We start from the raw sequence: 23,585 nt of genomic DNA, 5'->3' as shown, positions 1-23,585 counted from the left end.
ACACCACACACAACACACAACATAACCCTGTTGTCTTATCACATAATAAGTTTCTTCTCATGTAACCAAATGTGTCATTGTAAAACTTCTTCACACACCAGAAACTCACAATCAGCTCACTCAGCTCACTCATTTAAGACCCCTCATCAGCATTCTGTTTTCCTCTATAATGCAATCATCTGTCCTCCTATAATATTCAGTCCACTAGTCTATGTATCACTTTCATCTTACTAGTGACTTGGACAAGATGACAAACAGAATCTCATGCTTAAGATGCTGTCTGGTCTTCATGAGTTTCATTGTATGTGTATATGCATGTAGGGTTAGTATGGTTAATGCATTTTCTGTTTGTGTGTGTTTTATGTATCTCTCTCATCACATTTTCATTATTCTCATCACTGCTTAAAACAACACACATCTCTCTCTCTCTCTTTTTTTATTATTTTAAACTGTCCTTTCTCAAAAACAGAAAGTAGCATTACAGTTGTTTCAGGCTGAGAAACACCAAACACTCTTCATGTTATCATTCATATTTCATCCACACAACTATTTTTTTCTTTTGTGTCCACTGGGCAGGTGACCTGCAGAATCATGTCTGCCCCAGCTGGATACCTTTTCACTCACATACTTTCACACCTCTCTGTAACTCACACACACCATGACGTCAAACACAATCACCTGCTTTTCGCCAAAACAAAAACATGATGCTGATGTTACAAAAGTCTCACACACATGAATCAGGAAGCAGAAAAGCTGTTGCCCATATGAGGTGTGAGGAAGAAACTGAACTCACGGATAGCTGCATGCTCCAGATATCATAGCTCTGTTTCCTTCCCCTCTGATACGTTCAACCAGCTCCTGCTCTGAAAATGTGTAGCTTGCTCATCAGCTTAAAAGCGACTGCATACAAAACGACAATCAAACTCACTCAAATAGACCACGTCTGGCCCGCACACACAAAATAGACACCAACAAGAGCTCTGACCTGCTTTCGGTGGAGAAACCAACACTCAACGCCCTCAGCGGCGGAGAAAAACCCTTTATAACCTCCTTCTATTCCGTGGAGAAACTGCTTAGACCTCCTTTCGGTGGAGAAACCTGCTTAGACCTCCTTTCGGTGGGGAAACCTGCTTAACCCTCCTTGAAACTGGCGGAGAAGCCAGACCTCCTTAAAAAAAAATAAAGAAAAACTGGTGGGGAAACCAGGTAGCTTGCGTCTACACGCACAGCTTGCGCACTCACGTGCCTGCGTTTAACCGCACGGTCACGTAACCGCTCTCTAAGGCCTTCTATACTCACTGTTCGTGTTGTTTCCGTTCACGGGAAAGTCTCTGGATCCCGTCAATCGCCATCCAACCCGAGGGGAGTTCAGACGCAAACTCTCCGGCCTGGTGACAAAGTTAAGCACCAGGTCTTTCATCAGGAGTCCCAGATGCTGGCTGCTAGCAGACTTCGGCGGCGTCATCTCCCTCCTCCTCGGTGGATGCGATGTGTTGGTATCTGGCTCGGAAGGACCAAATAAATGTTGGGTCTGTGTTTCCACATCCCCCGCTAGTTTAGAGACTTATTCCTCATGAAGAACACAAGACATAACAGAACATCTTCAACCGGTCTTTAACTCGCTAACGAGGGAAGCCTTGGTCAGAACCAGGCGGTGGAGCATAATGCTCATCACCTGTCTCTAGCCCAAATCCTTCAAAGAGTAGCTGTCCTCGTAGCGTTTTTATTGACATGACAGTTACAGTACACATCACAGCACAAGCACCTCCCACCGTAAACCCCCCCTTGGTTACAAAGACAAGGCACTATGTGTGTGTGTGTGTGTGTATGTATGTGTGTGTGTGTGTGTGTGTGTGTGGTGGGGGTGCGTTTGTGTGACCTCCTGCTCACCAAAAGGATCATAAAAGCAGGAAGCTTACAACACAAGAAACAGATCTTTCAGATAGGATGTATCTGCAATAAAACGTATCAGGCCACAGTCATGTCACATTTTCCATCAGTTCATCTTTGCTCACTCTCTGTTTCTGTGCAGACTTTTCAGCTTGTTTGGATCCCTGCAATCTTCTGTGGCAGTGTCTGAGTGTGCCTTCAGACAGCCTGCAGTACTTCTGCCCCGTCTCCTGGAGCCCACAGTGTTTATCCTGTATTCATAGCTATCTGCAAATAAACCTGTGAAACTTTCCCACAGTGTCTCATGATCATTCTGCTGTGTTCATAACAGTACACCTATGTAGATATTCCACTAAATCTCATTCGTGATTTGTGATAAATGTTACCATTAATCTTTTATATTTCTTTATACTTCTGATTAATTCAGTAAAACATAAAAAAGAATTTCACTGTTGTCAGAATACAAGACTTTTCTAATTCTCTACAAACTTTTGAGCTGTAGTCTAGATTGCAATAATAGTTACTATTTATAGTAGATGATATAGAAGTATCAGGACATGGAGTGAATAAAAGTTATGAGCTGTGTGGCATCAGAGAAAGTTGTTGACTCTGGTGATTCTTTGAGCTTCTAAAAGTCTAATGGGAGGCTGAGCCTTCAGCTTTCCTGTCCTTCTCCTGTGTAACCAGACATGCTCTCTTCTTTTAAACACTAAATTCATATCTTTGCTTTTTGATCGATCTTATAGCTACAGCTGGATCAGCTGACCCCAATCCATCCTTTAGTTATGCTGTTATAGGCCACAACTGCTGATGAACTTCCCATCATGCACTGAGCACTTCTGCTCCACTTCTGTCTTTTACTGTCAGTGTGTTAATTTATCACTACTGCATGTCAGTAACGTTGGTCCTCTTCCTCCCATCATGTGTTTTGTCCTGTCCTCTTATGCTCTTGATTTTCTTTCTTATTTTGCCTTTTCTTTCATCCCCAACCATTTGCCCATCCTTGAGCCACATTCTGCCGAAGGTTTCTTAAAAGGGAGTTTTTCCATCACACCATCCCCAAGTGTTTGCCCATAGGGGATTATTTGATTTGGGGGTTTTGTCTCTATTATTTTAAGGTCTTTTATCTATCATATATAACAGTTATTATTGTGAATTGGTGCTTTATAAATCAAATGGGCTCAAATTGAATTTGTAACTCCTATTCAAACCTAAAGTCGTCTCACCAAGTTTGGACATCCAGTGTAATAAAATACTACAATATCAACCAAAAATTAGAAGCATAACCAGCAGCTGTTATATTTAGTTTCTAATTTAATACTTCTGTGCTTAACTATTGTAATTCATTATTGTAACTCCGAAATGACAACACAGGCACGGCTTCTTCAAGACGGGCGCTTTGCTGCATTTATTGAATGCCGTGAAAACTACAAACATAAAACACAAAGGCTTTAAGCGCTTCAGTCTATTAAAAGTAACACTTGTGCTTTAAGAAAAAAAATTACCTTGTGGCTGCCTGCCACTTCGGAGGTCCTAGAAGAATAACTTTACAGTCTTGTGCATTCTTGTACAGCTGGTAGACTAACCAGGCTTTTGCAGATAGCTCACTGAACTCAGCGTGATTATTAAACGTGGGCCTCACAGCCTATATTATCACGCCCAAACTTCGCGATAATAGCGGTGCAACAAAAACAGAAATGTACAAGCAAGAACATTTTAACTGCTGGAACCAACTATTAACCTTCTTTATACATAAGCCATTTCTGTGACACTTACACTCCCACCAAAATCACTCATTGTTTGCAATGTGATTTTCTAATGAGTGTCAACATTAGAGTCTGGTTCACTTTGCATGTCAGTCTCCAGTAAAGTCACTACCTTGTGAATAGGTCTTTCCAGATATATCAGCCTTGTCAGTGGTTTTCCCCTGTCAAAGGTAGTTTCACTGGTCTTGAGCTTCACCTTTTGAACCTTGCCATCTGGGCTCTCTATAGCCTCTACTACTAGAGCAAATTTCCATTTACATCTTGGAGCATTATCATCCTGCAGTATCATGATGTCATTTACTCGCAGGTTTCGTGAGACGTTCTGCCACTTCTGTCGCCGCTTGAGGTTTAACAGATACTCTTGCCTCCACCTTTGCCAAAACTCATTTGCTAGAAATTGTACTCTTTTCCATCTTTTGTTCAAGTACAAATCCTCTCTGCAAAACTCTCCTGGAGGTGGAAGAACAACTGAAGGTTTCATCGTTAATATGTGATTGGGAGTTAATGGCTCCGGTCCCAAGGGATCATTAAGATACTCAACACTTAAAGGTCTGCTGTTAATGATGGCCATTGTCTCGTAAACCAGTGTTCTTAGACGAGTTGTATTGAGTCTGTTTGAGAACTTGTCCAGCATCGCTGTCAGTACACTTCGTACTGTTCAAATGTGGCGTTCCCAGGCACCCCCCATGTAGCTAGCTGACAGAATGTTCACCACAAATTCACAACCAATAGCTCTTTGTGGTTCTTGATCCATATCCTTCATTAGCTCCAAAAACTCTCTTTTGGCACCCATAAAGTTTGTCCCTTGGTCGCATCTTAATTGTCGGACAGGACCTCTTATGGCTATCAGGACTCGAAGAGCGTTCATGAAGGCATCTGTCGATAAGTCATCTAGTGTTTCAATGTGCACAGCTCGTGAACATAAACATGTGAACAATAGTCCATACCTTTTGACTTCCTTTCTTTACCATGAATGGACAAAATCAGTTGACACCACAGTACGTGAAAGGAGGCGCCGTTTCTGTTCTCACTTCTGGCAAATCCGACATCTGTTGGACATTTGTAGACTTTCTGTATCTTCTGCACTTAACACAGTGGTAAATGTGTGAAGAAACAACACTCCCACATCCTAAAATCCATATGCCATTTGCCCGCAATTCATTTATTGTCATCCCTCTTCCCTGGTGATGTACACGTTCATGGTAGTGTTTGATGAGTAGGGCTGACACATGGGACTCCTTGGGGAGAATTGCAGGGTGTTTTACATCATAGTGTAAAGCTGATTGAGATGATCTTCCTCCCACGCTGAGAACATTCGACTTGTCCAAAAAGGCATTTAACTGCTTTAGTCTGTTGCGCTTGTGCAGAGAATTTTCTCCTTGAGATCTGATCTTCTGTATTTCCTCAGTAAAGACGTCTCTTTGCACTAGCTTGATGATAAACAATTCTGTGTCTTTTCTTTCTTCAAGATCTGTCACTTTGTTCGTTCTTTGTCGAACACCTTTGTACTCTTTGATGAATCGTCTGAGCCTGGCAATAGCCTTGATAGCTCTCGACCAACTGGAGAACTTCTTTAAACGCTCTAGCACTGGGTTTGCTTCCTTTGAATGCACAGTGTGTGTATGGCCTTTACGGACTTCAGGATCCATTTCTTCAACCTCTCCCACCATTTCCTCTTTGACTGGAAGATCTTGTTTCCAAAGAAAATCAGGACCTTTCAACCAGTTTGAATCTTTCAGCTGAGTAGCGTTTAAACCTCTTGAGGCCTGATCAGCTGGATTTTCCTCTGAGCTGACATGCTGCCATTTCCCAGGACTTGTGCTTTGTCTTATTCGTTGAATTCGATTGGTGACAAATGTGTGAAATCTTTTAGCATCATTATTTATGTATGCTAATATGACTTGTGAATCTGTCCAATAATATTCCTGTAGATTTTGGATGTCTAGTTCTCGTTTGATCACATCTGCGATGCGAACTGAAGTCACAGCCGATGACAGTTCGAGCCTTGGGATGGTTGTTTGCTAAATGGGCATAACTCTCGCCTTACCCATGACGAGTGCACAACTGATCTGTCCTTCTCTGCCTTTTGCTCTGAGGTATGAAAATGCACCATAACCATTGAGGCTCGCATCCGAGAAACTGTAATTCGTACTGCACAATGTTGACATCTTGTGAGTAGCTTCGTGGGATCTTCAGAGCTGCCAGCTTGGGCAGGTCTCTCAACCATGCTTCCCACTGTGGTAGAATGTGATCTGGGAGAGCCTCATCCCAATTAACTTTGTCCTTGCACAACGTTTGGAGTATTTGCTTTCCAATTAACATGAATGGGGCAATGAACCCAAGGGGGTCAAAGACTGAAGCAACAATCGAGAGCACCCCTCTCCTTGTCAATGGGTTGTCTTCAACGTTCAATGTGGAGCTCTCCAAGAGCCATGTCCTGGTCTTTGGCTTGAGCTCATTCCTCTTGGGGAATAGCTGCAAGCACTCCTTTATTGTTCGACTAGACTTGTAGTCAAGACCGCCTAATCCGAGACCAAGACAAGACCAAGACCAGAGGGTATCGAGACCAAGACAAGACCAAGACCAAGACCAAGTTGAGACGAGACCAAGACCGAGACCAAGTCGAGACGAGACCAAGACCAAGACCAAGACCGAGACAAAAAAAGTCTTTAAACTGCAGCCAGATGCTGCTACGTTTACGGGTGTCAGGCATATTTATGTGTTTTTGCTTTCGCACAGCCCTCCCCACCGCTGTCTACTATCTCACTCACTTACTGAGAGGACAGACGGATGCTCCACTTGACTGTCGCGTATCTCACCCTCTCTGTTTTTCACATAATGATATTATCCTATATCCTCGCATGTGATTGGCCACAATATGGAGGGATTGGAGCATAGCTGAGCCACTGTGTGAGAGCTGAGCAGCGAAAGGAAATTAAGTGAGGGTAGAAATGACTGAAAGATTAATAGGCTCTGTTTTGAGTTTTGTTCAAAAAAGAATGACTTCATAAAAATCACATATGCAGGACACCTTAAACTAGTTTTTTAATTAAGCAGCAGGGCAGAACAAAGTCGGGGCTGTATCAAGACACAGGGACTAAACCCCAATTCAACCAGACACAGAACTGATCCGGAATTAAAACAGGACTACAACAGTTCAAAATCAGGACTACTTAGGACTTAACCAAAACAGAACCAGAATCAAAACTAGATGATAGTAGCACTAAAAATCATCATAGACCTGCACTACACTTATTTTTTAATTCTACCAAAGTACACTATTTAGATTCAGAAAGGTTTATATAATTATTTAGCCTTGTTGTGCAAACAAGCCTGCATAACTTAATAAATATAGAATTTGAAAAGTAACAAATGGTATCTAAAAAGTTACACTAGGTACTAGATACATGTTCTGATGAGTTTTGGCAAACAACCATTTGACTAACATGTGTGTCTCACCTGGCTCTTGTTCCATCTCTGTTCTGTCCTCATTCTCCTCTCTCTCTCCCTCTCTGTTCCTCTCTCTCCCTCTTTGTGCTGACAATCGAGCCAAACACCAACATCATCAAATATACAGTTGAAACCAGATATTTACATACTCTTCGGATAAAAACACAAACACTTTTTTAATTGTAACATCAAATCAGACTAAATGTTTATATTTTTTTAGATTGATAAATATAAAAAACATATTTGTTAAATTTAAGAGTAAAGAGAGAAACTATCTGTATTTCTTACTTGTAAATGGCACCAAATTGTATTCAAAACTGAGCCACACTTATGGAGCTCCACAATTCTTTTCCTGGTGTTTTGGTTGATATCTCTTGATTTTCCCATGTCAAAGAAACAGGGTCTGTGTTTTGCCTTAGATGCATCCACAGGTGTGCCACCAATTTACTCACATGGACTCTACTAACCTATCAGAAGCTTCTTAAGCTCAGAATGGAATCGTCTGGAGTTTTCTTATTAATTAACAATAAACTTAGTGTATATGCACTCCTAAATTTGATGAAAGTGATTAAAATAGATAGCTCCCTCTTTTTATTCTGACATTTAACTAATTCAAAAGATATTTCAATATTTATTTATCTAAAACAAAAAAGTTTACTCTAAATTGATGTTTAACAGTAAAAAAAAAGTTTTTATGTTTTCTCCCTAAAGTGTATGTAAATATCTGGTTTCAACTGTGAATATACTGCTGTGTATTGAAATTCCTCATTTTGCATAGAAATATACTGAACAACATACAAAGCATAATATATAAAATAACATCTACCTGAGTTTTTTCTTTGAAAGAAGCTCCTTATGTCCATTGTTGTATTCATCAGTACACAATTGAAACCAATTTAGAGAGTTTGTTTAGCCGTGGAGGGTAACAACTGAAAATATGAAATGTAAGCTAAGACTCTCTAAAAAATCAGCATTGTTGTTCGGCTTTTTATTTATCCATTTGTTGATTCACTCGAAGAGCAAGTAACGCAACCAAGTGATCAGTTTGATATCAATCTTTTGTGATACACCGTCATATTTACATTATTTGTACAGTATGAATGATTTGCTTTGGTACCTGGTCAAACTTAAGCTCTCCTCTGTCTGCAGCAAACTCGCAGGCAGCAGCTTCTCCCCCCTCGTTCACATGGGTGCTGTGCTCAGTCACCTAGTGCCTGAGCTTGGATCATACCAAAATTAGGGGGAATTTACGACGGTGCACTCTGTGCTTCGTGTGTTGTTTTTGTTTTATACAGTTGTCAGTCAGGCATCTAACTAACAAATTACACTCCAAAAGACCCCACTTCTGAAAAAATGACCCGGGCTTAAGCCCAGTAAGCCAACCCCCCGCTCCGCTGATGGTTGACTCCAAATCTCCCGAACACTATGTCGATTTGAGAACGCAAGACCGAAACAGCGAGACCAAGACCGAGACCAAAGTCAGTCGAGACCAAGACGAGACCAAGACCACGTAAAAGTGGTCTCGAGACATCCAACTCTATGTTCGACACAAACTTATGCAGATGTAGGTTGCCTGTTTTACAAAGTGCCCTTGACTCTTCTACCAACTGTATCGCTTCGGCTGTTGATGTCACACTAACGAGTCCATCATCAACGTAAAAACCTCTTTGCTGAATCTGTTTCTACCTTGAGAAGCAATATGTTTGAGTCCGAAATTACAGCATCTGGGAGATGAAGCTGCTCCGAAAAGATGCACTCTCATCCTGTACACTGAAGGCTCAGAGTTTAAATTGCCTTTGTCCCACCAAAGACATCTCAAATAGTCTTGATGTTCCTTGATGACGTGGAATTGGTGGAACATCCTCTCCACGTCACACATGATGGCGATGGGGCCCTTTCTGAATCAACATAACACTCCGATCAGTGCGTTGGTAAGATCTGGTCCAGTCAGAAGGTCATCGTTAAGATATGTCGCCTGGAAACGGGCCGAACAATCAAAAACCACACGTATCTTCTCAGGTTTGTGGGGGTGGTAGACCCCATGGTGTGGTATGTACCATGCTGCCTCATTATCCAGTTCTTGTTCTGGGACCTTTTCTGTGTCTCCACGGGCTATGATGTCATCCATGAACTTGACATAATCTTCATAGTATATCTTATCTCTTCTGAGCCGACTTTCCAACGAAGACATTCTATGCTCAGCACATTGTTTGTTGTTTGGGAGATTCGGGTTGTCGGTTTTGAATGGTAATGGGAGTTTATAGTGACCGTTTTCCCTTTGTCTTATGCCTTTGGTCACCTTTGACATGAACAAAATGTCTTCCTGAGAGACTGGATTGTCATCTGTTGCATGCTCAGAGAAATCAGATCTCAAAGCCTTTATTACATCAATTGGACTGACTTCCTTCACTTGAGTTCTTTATTCAAAAATGCACTTCTTGCTTGAAGTCAACTGCTTGTTGTAATGCAGGAGTAACTTCTCGAACAATGATTCTGTGGCTTATGCCAATATCATCATTGTGATTTTGAACTTGAGACGTACAACCAACTATGCTCCAGCCGAGATCAGTTTGCTGTGTGTAAGGCTGATTCTCCTCACCTGCAATGACTTCTCGTGGAAGAAGGGCTTGCTGACAGTTAAAGCCAAGAAGCAGACCAACTTCACATTCAAGCATTGGAGGTAACCTATCTGCCAGCCTTTCGAGATAAGGCCAGTTTAAAGCAGTTTCAGACGTCGGGATATGTGATCTGTTCACAGAGATGAACTCTCTTGTATAGACAGGTGGCAATGTAATTCTCTTTTCCTGCTTGTAGCCTCTAACTTGAAGATTTACCAGCTTCTCACATGGTATGACTGTTGACTTGGCGGTCATGGTCGATAGTCTTAGATTAGCCTTACTCTTATCTGTGTCAAGATCCTGGGCTACTTCATCCAAGATGAAGGATGTATCGCTCTGAGAATCGAGGAGGGCATATACTAGAACTTCTCTGTCTGGGTAATTTTTGGATGAAACCCAGACAGGTAGAATGGAGGATGTCAGTGTGCTTGAAGTTACTTGAGTTACTCTATTGGAGATTGCGGTTGCTTGTTCATCTCCTTCGTCCTTGTCTTGAGAGTTATCATTCGTTGCAGGCATTATCCTTGTACGCTCTACAAACTTGTCATCATGCACACACGTGGGATGCTTCTTCTGGCATTTTTCACACGTGTTCCTTTTATCACACTTCTTAGAATGATGTCCCCCCTTTAAACATCCAAAACACAGCCTTTCTGCTTGTACAAACTTGATACGATCCTGGACTGAGTTTTCCGTGAATTTGAAGCATTTATCCAGTGTGTGACCATTTCTTTTGCAGTAAAGGCAGGTCACAGGATTTATGTGACTTGCCATTGCTTGCATTGAAGCTATGGCATCACATGCTAGGCCTTCTTCAGTGGTTACAAAATCCGTAAACATGTGAAATGATGGATACTCTCCATTAAGGGTTTTTCTTATTTTCATAGCTGTGCAGTTCCATCTTGTTGTCAACCAGTCTGGAAGTTTCAGCAAGAGTTTCTGAATTTCCATACAGTCATTGAGAACCTCTAATGTCTTTATGAGTGGCATCGCCGCTTCACAACTTCTAAGGAAGTCAGCAAACTCTCCCAACTCACTTCCATTCTTGGAGCTTATTTTAGGCCAATTGTGAAGTTTGTCTCTGAAGCATTTTCCTATAGTGAACAGATCTCCAAAATGCCTTTCCAGCACTTCCCAAGCTGCGTCATACGCTTCATCTGTGCCCACTAGGAGAAATCCTTCAACCACTCTCTTTGCGGGACCACCAAGGTACTTCCTGAGATACAGTGGCTTGCAAAAGTATTCGGCCCCCTTGAACTTTTCCACATTTTGTCACATTACAGCCACAAACATGAATCAATTTTATTGGAATTCCACGTGAAAGACCAATACAAAGTGGTGTACACGTGAGAAGTGGAACGAAAATCATGCATGATTCCAAACATTTTTTACAAATAAATAACTGGAAAGTGGGGTGTGCGTAATTATTCAGCCCCCTGAGTCAATACTTTGTAGAACCACCTTTTGCTGCAATTACAGCTGCCAGTCTTTTAGGGTATGTCTCTACCAGCTTTGCACATCTAGAGACTGAAATCCTTGCCCATTCTTCTTTGCAAAACAGCTCCAGCTCAGTCAGATTAGATGGACAGCGTTTGTGAACAGCAGTTTTCAGATCTTGCCACAGATTCTCGATTGGATTTAGATCTGGACTTTGACTGGGCCATTCTAACACATGGATATGTTTTGTTTTAAACCACTCCATTGTTGCCCTGGCTTTATGTTTAGGGTGGTTGTCCTGCTGGAAGGTGAACCTCCGCCCCAGTCTCAAGTCTTTTTCAGACTCCAAGAGGTTTTCTTCCAAGATTGCCCTGTATTTGGCTCCATCCATCTTCCCATCAACTCTGACCAGCTTCCCTGTCCCTGATGAAGAGAAGCACTCCCAGAGCATGATGCTGCCACCACCATATTTGACAGTGGGGATGCTGTGTTCAGAGTGATGTGCAGTGTTAGTTTTCCGCCACACATAGCGTTTTGCATTTTGGCCAAAAAGTTCCATTTTGGTCTCATCTGACCAGAGCACCTTCTTCCACATGTTTGCTGTGTCCCCCACATGGCTTGTGGCAAACTGCAAACTGGACTTCTTATGGTTTCCTGTTAACAATGGCTTTCTTCTTGCCACTCTTCCATAAAGGCCAACTTTGTGCAGTGCACGACTAATAGTTGTCCTATGGACAGATTCCCCCACCTGAGCTGTAGATCTCTGCAGCTCGTCCAGAGTCACCATGGGCCTCTTGGCTGCATTTCTCATCAGCGCTCTCCTTGTTCAGCCTGTGAGTTTAGGTGGACGGCCTTGTCTTGGTAGGTTTACAGTTGTGCCATACTCCTTCCATTTCTGAATGATCGCTTGAACAGTGCTCCGTGGGATGTTCAAGGCTTGGGAAATCTTTTTGTAGCCTAAGCCTGCTTTAAATTTCTCAATAACTTTATCCCTGACCTGTCTGGTGTGTTCTTTGGACTTCATGGTGTTGTTGCTCCCAATATTCTCTTAGACAACCTCTGAGGCCGTCACAGAGAAGCTGTATTTGTACTGACATTAGATTACACACAGGTGCACTCTATTTAGTCATTAGCACTCATCAGGCAATGTCTATGGGCAACTGACTGCACTCAGACCAAAGGGGGCTGAATAATTACGCACACCCCACTTTGCAGTTATTTATTTGTAAAAAATGTTTGGAATCATGTATGATTTTCGTTCCACTTCTCACGAACTCCCTGAAAAACCTTCAGTTGATCGCCTACCTCCAGCTTTGGTATCACTGCTTCCCCCCAGAAGCAAGAGACCTTCATGGTCTCTTGGAACACTGGGCGGGATCATCATTTCCTCTCTCAATTGCTGCCAGGCCGGCGAAGGCTCCTGGGACTGGCCCACTGCACTTTGTTGCTGCTCTAAATCATCTGGAAGATTATTCATTTGGATCTGCATCTGGCACCATCTTTTATCTTGCTTTATTTATTCTTTCTCTCACCTGTCACCCTAGGTTTCAAGATCAGGGGCACTCCTCCTACAGCGCCCTCCTCCAGGCAGTCCTCTCTCTGCCACCTCCTCCTCCTCCTCCACCTCCTCTGAGCTTTGCTTTGCGATTTAAGACCCATGTTGCAGCTATTAATATGGTCCACCTCCACTCACGAAGCACCACATCCCACTCCTGACACCAAAATGCAGTGGTCACAAGGTAATGTGAAAGGGGGCCAGACGGGGAAAAACAACCACACGAGCCTTCAGACGTCTTTCAGAGCTCTAAATATATTTCTTATACAGATACAGAGGTTTAACACTCTCAACAGCGACACATCTAAAGATGAACAACCCAGCCTCTCAAAAACCCCTCCTTAAATAGATGCCTGTCATACCACCACCAATAAAATTGAAAAGACTTCCCCCCGACACAGTCCAGCTACGAAAGATCCATACAGTGAAATACTGCAGTAATTCTAACATACCTCACATATATCTGATTACAAACAAACCTTAGCTAAATAAGATACAAACTAACTAAATCAGAGAGTGTTTAATGGACTTCAAAACAAAAGCATAACAAAATCAAAACTTCCTGTCAGACATTGTTTGTGTGCGCTTCACCTTAGTGAGGGAGATGCTTCTCAGCACCCTCACAGTCTTCTCTCTCATAAAAACCAAACCAGTTTATACATTTATTAATTTTAGGCTGAATTGTTGTAGTTCATTACTAACAGGCTGTTCTAAAAACTCCCTGATCAGCTGCAGTGGGAGTGTCATTGTCTCCTGGTCCTCTTCTCTGTCTATGTGTGTGTTGTGTTGTATGTACTGATGGATCCCTTCCATGTGTCTCTCTGCCCTCCTGAAGAGGAATACTTGGTAACTGTTGATTGGTTAACTCACCTGTGACTTGCACTGTCACCTACAGCTACCGTCCTTAGGCTGAAGCTCTTCCTCAGTCAGCACCAGATCGCTGTGTCAGCAGTGTCTCTGCCTCTGTAACCTTGATCCAGGTTTCATGTTTTGCTCTTTCCTGGAATTAATTCCCTTTGTCTCTGGGCAGGCTGCTCTGTGTAAAGGAAACACCCCACACCAGTGTCAGATTTTGTCTATGAATGAGTTCCAGTGGACTTAACTGCAATTCTCCTTTCATTCACTCTGCCTACCAGCCCTCATTCATTCTGCTGTGTGTTTCTTCATGTTGACTTCATTCCTACAAATAAAGTATTTGTATTAATAGCATTGTAACTGCTTTAAAGCAAGTCTAGTGATGTTTGTCCACACAAAGCACTACTTTGGGTTACATTCACTTTATTGTTGGAAAATGAAGCTGAAAGGGTGCAGCAAAGAAAATGCAGGCTCCGTCCTCGTACTGAGAACACGTGATTACCAGCACACCTGTTAAGACTGGCAGGTCTCTCGGGCACTTTACACAAAGGACAGCACTGCAAGTGGAAAAGTACTGCCTCTGCATATTAAAGCTTACAGTATATGTTTTGGGTCTTCAATGAAAGAACTATCATGAGTAAATTTAACCCCTACATATATTCTCCATAGAAAGGATTAATATCTGACATTAAACGTATACCTCAGCTGCAATGAGACTCTTCAAGGACAAATTTAATCTAAAGAGCTACTTTTACATGAACAGACTGATACAAGATACATTTCTTAGTTTTAGTTTTTTTAATGATGTAAATCATTTGACTCAACACTTTTGGACAGTATTGTACATATTGAAAAAGTAATGAATATCGTACCATGTGCATGTGGACATCTCTGATGTCCATCAAGAAGTCTTCATCTAGCGCTTTGAGATAAATCTTTACATATTTTACAAATTTTGTTTGTTTTCTGTTGAAATATGAAAATGCTTTGTCATTGCATGTGACTATCTCCCAGCAGTTCACATTAAACATTAAAGTTGATGATGAGTTTTCTACGAATCAGGAGGAGAAAAAAATGCAACTTCATCCTCTGTGTCACAGTTGTTACACCTGTGCTCAGTGATTGGTGGAAACATACATCACATCTGTCGTGAGCACTTTCAAGATTCAAGATTCAAGATCCTTTTATGTGTCACGTACATAGTTTTACAAGTATAACACGCAGTGAAATGTGACCTGATACACTCCTCGACTGTGCAAAATAGAGAGAGAAAAACATTATATGCAGTAAGTAAGTAGATATATACAAAGAGAACATTATGTGCAACAAGTGAGTGAATTATATACATTAAGTTAAATAGAATAAAACAATCTGGAAATTTACAGTTCAAAATTTGGGAATGTACATTGTGTGAGTTGGGTGTTAAAGTGACTTGTGCCACAATGAAATCAGAAGGATCAGGCATCATATGGGAATATGCGAGTCCTGTCTCAGTTCGTGATGGTTGATGGTAAGCTGATTATCACACGGATTGTCTGAGGGTAGAAGCTCCTCTTGAGCCTCTCTGTTCTTGCCCGGATGGTGTGGAACCTTCTGCTTGATTGTTTATTGCTGGGGTGGAACGGGTCCTTCAGTATCTCAGCTGCTCTGGTCCAGCATCTCTTGGTGTAAATGTGCTGTAGGGAGGGGAGAGCAGCTCTCTGAAGAGCTTTTTTGTCCTTGACACAGCTGTTCCCAAACCAGGATGTGATGTTCAGTGTGAGGACGCTCTCCACAGCGCCTGTATAGAAAGTCCTGAGGTTCCCTGGAGAGACCCTGAACTTCCTCAGTTGTTGTAGGTGGTACAGTCGCTGCCTAGCCTTTTTGGACTGGACCTGAATGTGGGCAGACCATGTCAGGTCTGAGGAGATGTGGACACCGAGGTACTTGAGAGACTGTACCCTCTCCACTGGAGCTCCGTTAATGATAATGGGCTTGTAGTCTCTGTGCTTACTCTTTCTGAAGTCAACCACTAGCCCCTTTTGTTTTGCTGACGTTCAGCTGGAGGTGGTTATCCTGGCACCATGATGCCAGATTCTTTACTTCATCCATGTAGGCCGCCTCATCACTGTTGGAGATGGCGCCCAACACCACTGTGTCATCAGCAAACTTCACAATGGTGTTGGAGCCATGGGTGGCCACATAACCTGAAGTGCAGAGGAAGTAGAGCAGTACACACCCCTCTGGTGCTCCCGTGTTGATGGTGATGCTGTCGGAGACACACCTTCCCACCCTCACCACCTGAGTTCTGCCAGTGAGGAAGTCCAACACCCATGCACACAGACGGCTGTTGAGTCCTAGATCCCTCAGCTTTGTGAGCTGTCTGCAGGGCACTATTGTGTTAAATGCTGAACTGTAATCAACACACAGCAGTCTCACGTAGTTACCCTGTTTCTTGTCCACGTGGCTAAGGGTGGTGTGCAGCACATGGGCGATGGGGTCCTCCGTGGATCTGTTGGGTCGGTAGGCGAACTGGAGCGGATCTGTGGTGTTTGGGATGGAGGAGGAGATGATGTTTTTCAACAGCCTCTCAAACACCTTCATGACCACCAAAGTCAGTGCAACTGGCCGGCAGTCATTCAGGCATGAAGGCTTGTTGTTCTTGGGCGCAGGGATGATGGTGGATCTCTTGAAGCATGTGGGGACCACAGATTTCTGTGGAGTATAAACACAGGGACCCGCGAGTGTGCCAGCTATACCAGGGGAGAAATCTTTAGGTTGTTTAGGTTGGACAACACTACTGAAGTGGAGAAAACTTTATTACAACATTGTAACAACTTCATAATTTTCATTGTGTGGTTATACTGAATTATTAGTTAGTGACCTACATGTAGGATGGGCTAACTCTGGCAGGTAGAGCTACAACACCATCAGCAACCAACTAATGCAGTTTACTGGTGAGGTGAAACACAACTGGGACTGACAATATCTATAACTGCTTACACAGTGTCTCCTTTCCTTTAATTTAAATTTTGTTGCACAACAAATTCAAATCTATATCTGTAGTCATTCTTTGTTGTTGTTAATGTTATGTGGAAAAAAACCCTATTGGATTATATGAAGCAATCATCATTCCGGCCTTAGTTAATAATCTATAATCTATCTGTTTTCTTACTTTATGATCATACTTGGGAATGGAATGGCTACTGGAAATGTATACAGAGAAAAGGTATGCAGCTAGAAAGGAAAGGAAAATTATGACTATAAAAATGTATTCATTCAAAGCATTTAAAGGTGCTATCTGATTTTGTGTTAATCCACGTTTTCAAAACACTTTAAGAGCCTTGAGTGAACTGTTATTGTGATTTGGTGCTATATAAATAAAATTGAATTGAACTGAATTGAAACAGGGTCTTTACTTTCCATTATAAAGTGCTCTGAGGCAACTGTGATTTGGAGATACATCAGTAAAAATGAACTGAATCAACAGCTGTGATACTTTTTAGTACAAAGATGTACGGACTGTGGATCTGCCTTTAGCTCTTCCTTACTTATCTTGATCTCTGCTGTGTTGTCAATTTTCACAGAACACTAAGCTATGAGATTGCTGTCTTCACACTATGATAACATTTTGCTAATTTTAACAATTTTTCATGCAGGATGAAAATATTTAGTTATAACACTTGAGTTGAAAAAGCTGCCTCATCATGAAACAGACGTAATTGTTGGTTTAACAGTGTTGGAACATACACTTATAAACATGAAGCAATATATCTGAGTAAAAAGCAACAGAAATATATAAAATCAAAGGTGTATCTGTTCAAATAATGTGATCCTTAAGGTCAATGTACTTTCTATGAACTCAATATATATACCAGTCAAGTACATTTCATTTGCCCAGATACCATTAAAGGTAACATTTTAAGGTACAATTTAAAATGTAATTTTAAACCACACATTTCTTTTAGTGTAACTTTAATGATTTTGATTTTATTTTTTGATCAAAATTAATAAGCAAGCTCTTCGTTTTTTGTTATATATTGAAAAGTTTCCTTTTTCTTAAAATTAATAAAAGTATTTTGGGTTTTTCTTTGAGGTCATGGAAAACACTTCTTGTTGACACATGGTTCTGATTACACAATTATACTAATTTCTATGGATGTGTCTATATGTGCTACATAATGATGTCATCTGGTTTCTCGCTCTTGCATCTATGCTATAAAAAAGCTAGAACCAAAAAAATGTGTCAAAATAACAACTGTACTGTAATAAGATTTGCGTGTGTAAAACAAACAGACTCTGGGAAATGTGTTGGAGATATACCAGGTTGTGTGAGGTAACAAATGATATGTTAATATATACATGAATATTGTACAATGTGTATCTTCATCTAGTGTTTTAAGATTAATCTTTACATAATTTACATATTTTGCTTACCTCCTGTTGAAATATGAAAATGCTTTGTCATTGCACGTGAATATCTGCCAGCAGGCCACATTAAACATTAAAGTTAATGATGAGTTTTCTACGAATCAGGAGGAGAAAAAAATGCAACTTCATTCTCTGCGTCACAGTTGTTACACCTGTGCTCAGTGATTGGCGGAAACATACGTCACATCTGTCGCGAGCGCCTCGTGGAGTATAAATACAGGGACCCGCGAGTGTGCCGTTTTTTAGAAATCTTTGAGGAGTTCTTGCTTCAACAGTGTTTGAACGGAACTTCTTGTCTTCGTCCCGCTTTACATTTCAGCTACTCTGCACTTCGGAAGCAAAAACCTTTTCTACTTGAACACTACAGATAAATTCGACGTAAAGCTTTATTTTTGTACCGTTTTTGTTAATAAAAAGTACAAGAAACGCCAGCCGAAATGGAGTCCCAAGTGCGTCAGAACTACCACCGCGACTGCGAGGCCGCCGTTAACCGGATGGTGAACATGGAGCTGTTTGCGTCTTACACCTACACTTCTATGGTGAGAACAATTTATGTGATACTGATGTCTATAATAACCTTAATCTCAAGCTATATTAGCTGAATGCTAGACAAAGAGAACAGGGAATGCAGTCGTTAAATGTAAAGTCGGGTATGTTGCTAATTTCAGTAATGCATGATTTCAGTCGCAGCTCGTTTGTTGGTTGTTTATCACAGATGGGCAGGTTGCCAGATGCGGAGTGTATTTTCACCCCAAACACATCACTGAAAAACCCAAATGCTGCTTCATGCTTAGTTTGGCTTTTCTTTAGTCTCGAATTCAGCAGTTATCTCGGTCTGAACCGGCTAAACTATTGGTGATGAATCATGTCTGTCTCCATAACTGTTTGTCACGATGCTTTATTTGCAGAATAATTGGTACTGTGTACTAATAACCTGTCTGATTTGTCAGGCCTTCTACTTTGACCGTGATGATGTGGCCCTGCCAGGCTTCTCCCACTTCTTCAAGGAAAACAGCCATGAGGAGAGGGAGCACGCTGACAAGCTGCTGTCCTTCCAGAACAAGAGAGGAGGTCGCATCTTACTCCAGGACATCAAGGTGTGTACAAACTGAACTAATCCTGCTGTGACATACCTGACTGTCTCTAACACAGACTGGGATTAATGAGCAGTGTTATGACACTTGTTCTCTTCCTGTTGTTGCATTAGTGTGTAATGTGTACACAAAGCTTAAAACAAGTGTTCAGTCTTTAACAGAATCGTTTGTTGTGCAGAAACCAGAGCGTGACGAGTGGGGCACCGGGCTGGAGGCCATGCAGTGTGCTCTGCAGCTGGAGAAGAAAGTCAACCAGGCTCTGCTGGACCTGCACAAGCTGGCTTCTCAGCATGATGACCCTCATGTAAGTGGGAGTATGAGGGAAGAGTTTGGGGTTAAAGACTGAACCAGTTCATGCGGTGTATGTTTGACAAGTCATCAAATGTTAACTGTAATTTTGGTTTGTTTTCCCAGCTGTGTGACTTCCTGGAGAGCCACTACCTGGATGAGCAGGTGAAGTCCATCAAGAAGCTGGGTGACCACATCACTAACCTCACCCGCATGGATGCCCACAAAAACAAGATGGCAGAGTACCTGTTTGACAAGCACACTCTGGGTGACAAGAGCTAAATGCTGAGACCTAGAAGTGAGCCTGGAGTCAACATGTTAACAACACAGGCTTTGAAGTAAACTCACTTCTGCTCCAGCTGTTTCACTGAGAATGATTTCTTTCCTGACTGTAAAGCTGGCATCAGTTCTTGTATGTTGTGGTGTTTTTGTGTGAAATGTCACATGGAGAGATGGATGTTATCAGGGTATGGCTCTGCTTCTAAGCTGTCTGACATTTGGACATGTTTCTGATCTGTTCATCTGAATAAACATTTTTGAGCTGGATCTTTGGTCTGTCTGCATCTGTGACTCATTTTCCTGATTAGTTCAAGCAGTCGGTCTAAAAACTAAATAAATCACTGCTTCATTACCTTGTCGACTTTGTCAGATTATAGTGTTGACTAAGGTCGTCTCAGAAGGTGTATGAGTTAATATTTGTACACATTGGGACCAAATACAAACAAGGCCATATCAGATGTAAATGTTACTGGATATCCTTTGGATTTCTCCCCAGTGAAGTCTCAACTTGACCTACACTTTATTTGGTGCACCTATTCAGCAGCCTAAGGCGAACTTGTAATTGGAAATCTGTAGCGGTTGCAGAGGATCTGCACTGAGCAGGAGGTCTGATTAGAAATGTCTGTTTAATATCAGAAGTCAAATGTTCAGGTGGCCTTAGATGCTTTAACTGTTTGCAGGACATCACCATGGCAACTTCATTTGTTCACTCTTATATACAGTCTTGTATATACTTATTTTTTTTCAATCTATTGTGTGTATGTATATATATATATATATATATATATATCTTAACAGTGCGCTCTTTTCACTTGCATACAATTTTTGTTCTTAAAGCACAATGACAAAGATTCTGATCCATGAAGCACCACACATCCCAAACAGCAAAACTATATTGATTGATGTAAACATCTTAATATAACAGCCAATAATTAACATGAAAATATGGAATCACGTGGACATGTGATCCAATGTCTTACTATAAATTTTGGGTGGGTGTTCATTTAATTTGGCACAAATCTTTGTTTGCCTTGTTATGGAAATTACTTTTGTAATGCACCATCGCCATCTACTGGAGACACTCCATACTGCAGAGTGAAATCATTTCCTTCTTTAAATCAAGTAAAATCTAAAATGAACTAAAGGTGTGTTAGATTACACCCTGAATTTTTTTTATTTACCTTGTTGTGCCTTATGCAGTAATAACAAAAACTAAACATTATTTTTCAAAAGTTTTCTTCCAAATACAGAAGAACAACTGAAACGAGTTGTACAGTTTTCTGATGCTGTGATTCATACATCATATCATGCTACACTACATTTGTATTGTTTTGTCATTTGTTTTCAGGAATTAAATTCAAAGAAAGATTTGTAGTCATTTTATTCACTTGTATTAATGTTATCTAGAAATAAAATCACATCACAAAGAAATCCTCTCTCACTCTTCTCTTAAAAATCCGGGTGTTTGCTCAGTTTTATACCCATGTTTTGGGAAGTATCCATGATTAAAATTCTGAACAAAATGTCTCAACAGCCACAGGCTGGAGGTCTCAATTCAATTCAATTCAATTCAATTCAATTCAATTCAATTTTATGTATATAGCGACAAAATCAGAACATCAGTTGCCTCAAGGCGCTTTATATTGTAGGGTAAAGAGCCTACGATAATACAGAGAAAACAGAGAACACCCACAATCGTATGGCCCCCTAAGAGCAAGCGCGTTGGCAATATTGGGAAGGCAAAACTCCCTTTTAACAGGAAGAAACCTCCATCACAACCAGGCTATGGAGGAGCGCCATTTGCCACGACTGGTTGGAGGTGACGGGAGGAAATCGGGACACGACACACTGTGGAAGAGAGCCAGAGATTATACATAACTAATAATTAAATATCGAGAGATGTATAAACACGTAGTGACTAAAAAGCTGACTGGAAGAAGAAACACTCAGTGCATCATGAGAATACCCCAGCTGCCTAAACCTATTGCAACGTAACTGAGTATTCTGTCCCTCGGATTATTTCTGAGGTATGTTACAGGTGTGTTATAGGACAGTTCATAGTCACATGTGCTGTAAGTAATTGAATAGATGTGTCAACAAATACGTTTATTCCTGGCCTGCTTATGGCAAAAGCCTGCCATCTAGTGGGTCAACAGCAGAAACACCTATTAAGGGGAGAGAAGGAGAGTTTTGCTCCGAGCACTTAGCAGGGAAGGTCCGGTGCTTCGTGTCTCTGACGATTCCTGCTTCTGTTGCTCTTGAGATGGCATAATCTTTCTACAAGAATAAAATTATGCTATGAAGTCAGATGACACAAATAGGACATGTATTATAGACACAAAGGCCTGGATGACCTCTAATTTTCTGCTTCGAATTCAGACAAAACTAACCCTAAAATTCTTAAAAACATGGGATCTAACCAGATACTTACCATGGATGGCATTACCTTGGCCTGTAGTGACACTATGAAAAGTTTTGATCAGCCAAAATGATGGACACCACACATGGACACCACAAAAGATGGACATCACACATCAATTGCATAAAAAGCTAATTTATTAAAAAAAAATAAAATAAAACAACAACAAAAAAAGCCCAACAAAAGTCAAATATGTTGTCAGTTCAGCCAAACCAAACCTGGACGTGGACATAGAGGCCTGAGGGCCATCTCACACATTTATTCAGAATAAACCAGGTTTTTGTGTTTGTGTACTCGAGGACGTCAACATGACATGTTCAAGTACCCAGTAAACATCAGTGCAGACAGCTGTTCATAAAAATGTCATAAAAACGTGCTTAAACTACTCAAACCAGCCACTGTGACCACTGCTGCAGAGCAGAATGAACAGTACTGATGGGGACTATGAGGGTTTGTAGTTTAATTCCTGCAGCAGGAGCGATTCTAGGATCAGAGCTTTGGGGGTGCTGAGCACCCAGAGAGCTGCCCAGCCAGGCAAGATAAACTTTACTCGTCACGATGAGACTTCTTCCCTGTCTCTGTGAGTCCCTGCATCCTTAAATGTCTCCAGTTGTCCCGAGTTCCCTCTGACTGTCTCCTTGGTGCATTTAAACCCCTGTTCCTCCCTGTCCTCGTCGTCTGTTGTCTTCATCTCCGTTATCAGTCATCATAATTTTACCATCTCTGTGCAAGTCTGCAAATTTATTTATTAAATCATAAGATTCTTAAATTCATCAAGTCTCTCTCTGCCTTGGTCCTCGTCACAAAACATGACACCATTGTTTTGTACATTTTAACACAATCCCCACATTTGTGAAAGAAAAGAAAAGCACTTTTTTAAAGTCTGTAACAAAACCATCAAATCTGATCAAGGTTATTTAAATGCTGCAAAAGAAGAATGAATTGGAATAAAAAAAATACATATGGTAACCTTAATTACTGGGGGAAAATGATGAATGATGATCATAGTGAGTAAGAAGTAAACTGAGTGCATTTTTTGGACAGAGATTCACTTTTAATATGTATGTATAATACAATAGATACATAAAAATACACTCCAAAAATAGAGTCCTTTAAATGTAGAAATGTAAAAAATATTGAAAAAAATTTATAAAATTGGAGGCAACTTTTGCCTATGGTACAATGTATACAATGTATGAAAAGATCTTTACTGCAGATACTACTATGGCTCTGCAGATTTTTTTCTTTTATTTTAACCTATGTCGCCTCACCTTGAGATTGGCAAATCACTTTTGGTGGTCAACTCTCTCAAGCAGTTTAACAGTTTCTGTTGTGCCTGTCACTATTCCCTCTCTGTTTCCTTACCTGGTTCTTCCTGACCTTGTACTCTCTCCCTCTTTGGACTGACAATCATACACAAATAGATTGTATTCAATTGGATGAAAAAATTACATTAATATGAAAAAAAAAATACTATTAAGATCACTAATAAAAAGTCCTCTCTCGGTGTACTTTCAAACAAAA

General features: G+C 41.1%; 1 protein-coding gene across 1 annotated transcript; it reads left to right on the top strand.

Annotated features, from left to right (window-relative positions):
- Positions 1–18,231: 18,231 nt before the first annotated feature.
- On the top strand, positions 18,232–19,839 carry LOC134625878 (ferritin, middle subunit-like). The gene is made up of 4 exons (XM_063471209.1): positions 18,232–18,520; positions 18,932–19,078; positions 19,254–19,379; positions 19,490–19,839. Exons 1-4 carry the CDS (start codon positions 18,419–18,421, stop codon positions 19,643–19,645), a joined length of 531 nt encoding a protein of 176 aa, XP_063327279.1. The 5' UTR covers positions 18,232–18,418; the 3' UTR covers positions 19,646–19,839.
- Positions 19,840–23,585: the final 3,746 nt, after the last annotated feature.

The sequence above is a fragment of the Pelmatolapia mariae genome, linkage group LG4 (assembly GCF_036321145.2).
Source record: "Pelmatolapia mariae isolate MD_Pm_ZW linkage group LG4, Pm_UMD_F_2, whole genome shotgun sequence".
NCBI lineage: Eukaryota > Metazoa > Chordata > Actinopteri > Cichliformes > Cichlidae > Pelmatolapia > Pelmatolapia mariae.
Note: the sequence above shows the minus strand (reverse complement) of the source record. Positions and strands in the feature narration are given on the sequence as shown.

Excerpts from the sequence above, each read along its gene's own strand:
- LOC134625878 (XM_063471209.1), top strand. The coding sequence starts at position 18,419 with ATGGAGTCCCAAGTGCGTCAGAACTACCACCGCGACTGCGAGGCCGCC. Across the intron at positions 19,079-19,253 it reads TCTTACTCCAGGACATCAAG|AAACCAGAGCGTGACGAGTG; the intron begins GTGTGTACAAAC and ends TTTGTTGTGCAG. Across the intron at positions 19,380-19,489 it reads CTCAGCATGATGACCCTCAT|CTGTGTGACTTCCTGGAGAG; the intron begins GTAAGTGGGAGT and ends TTGTTTTCCCAG.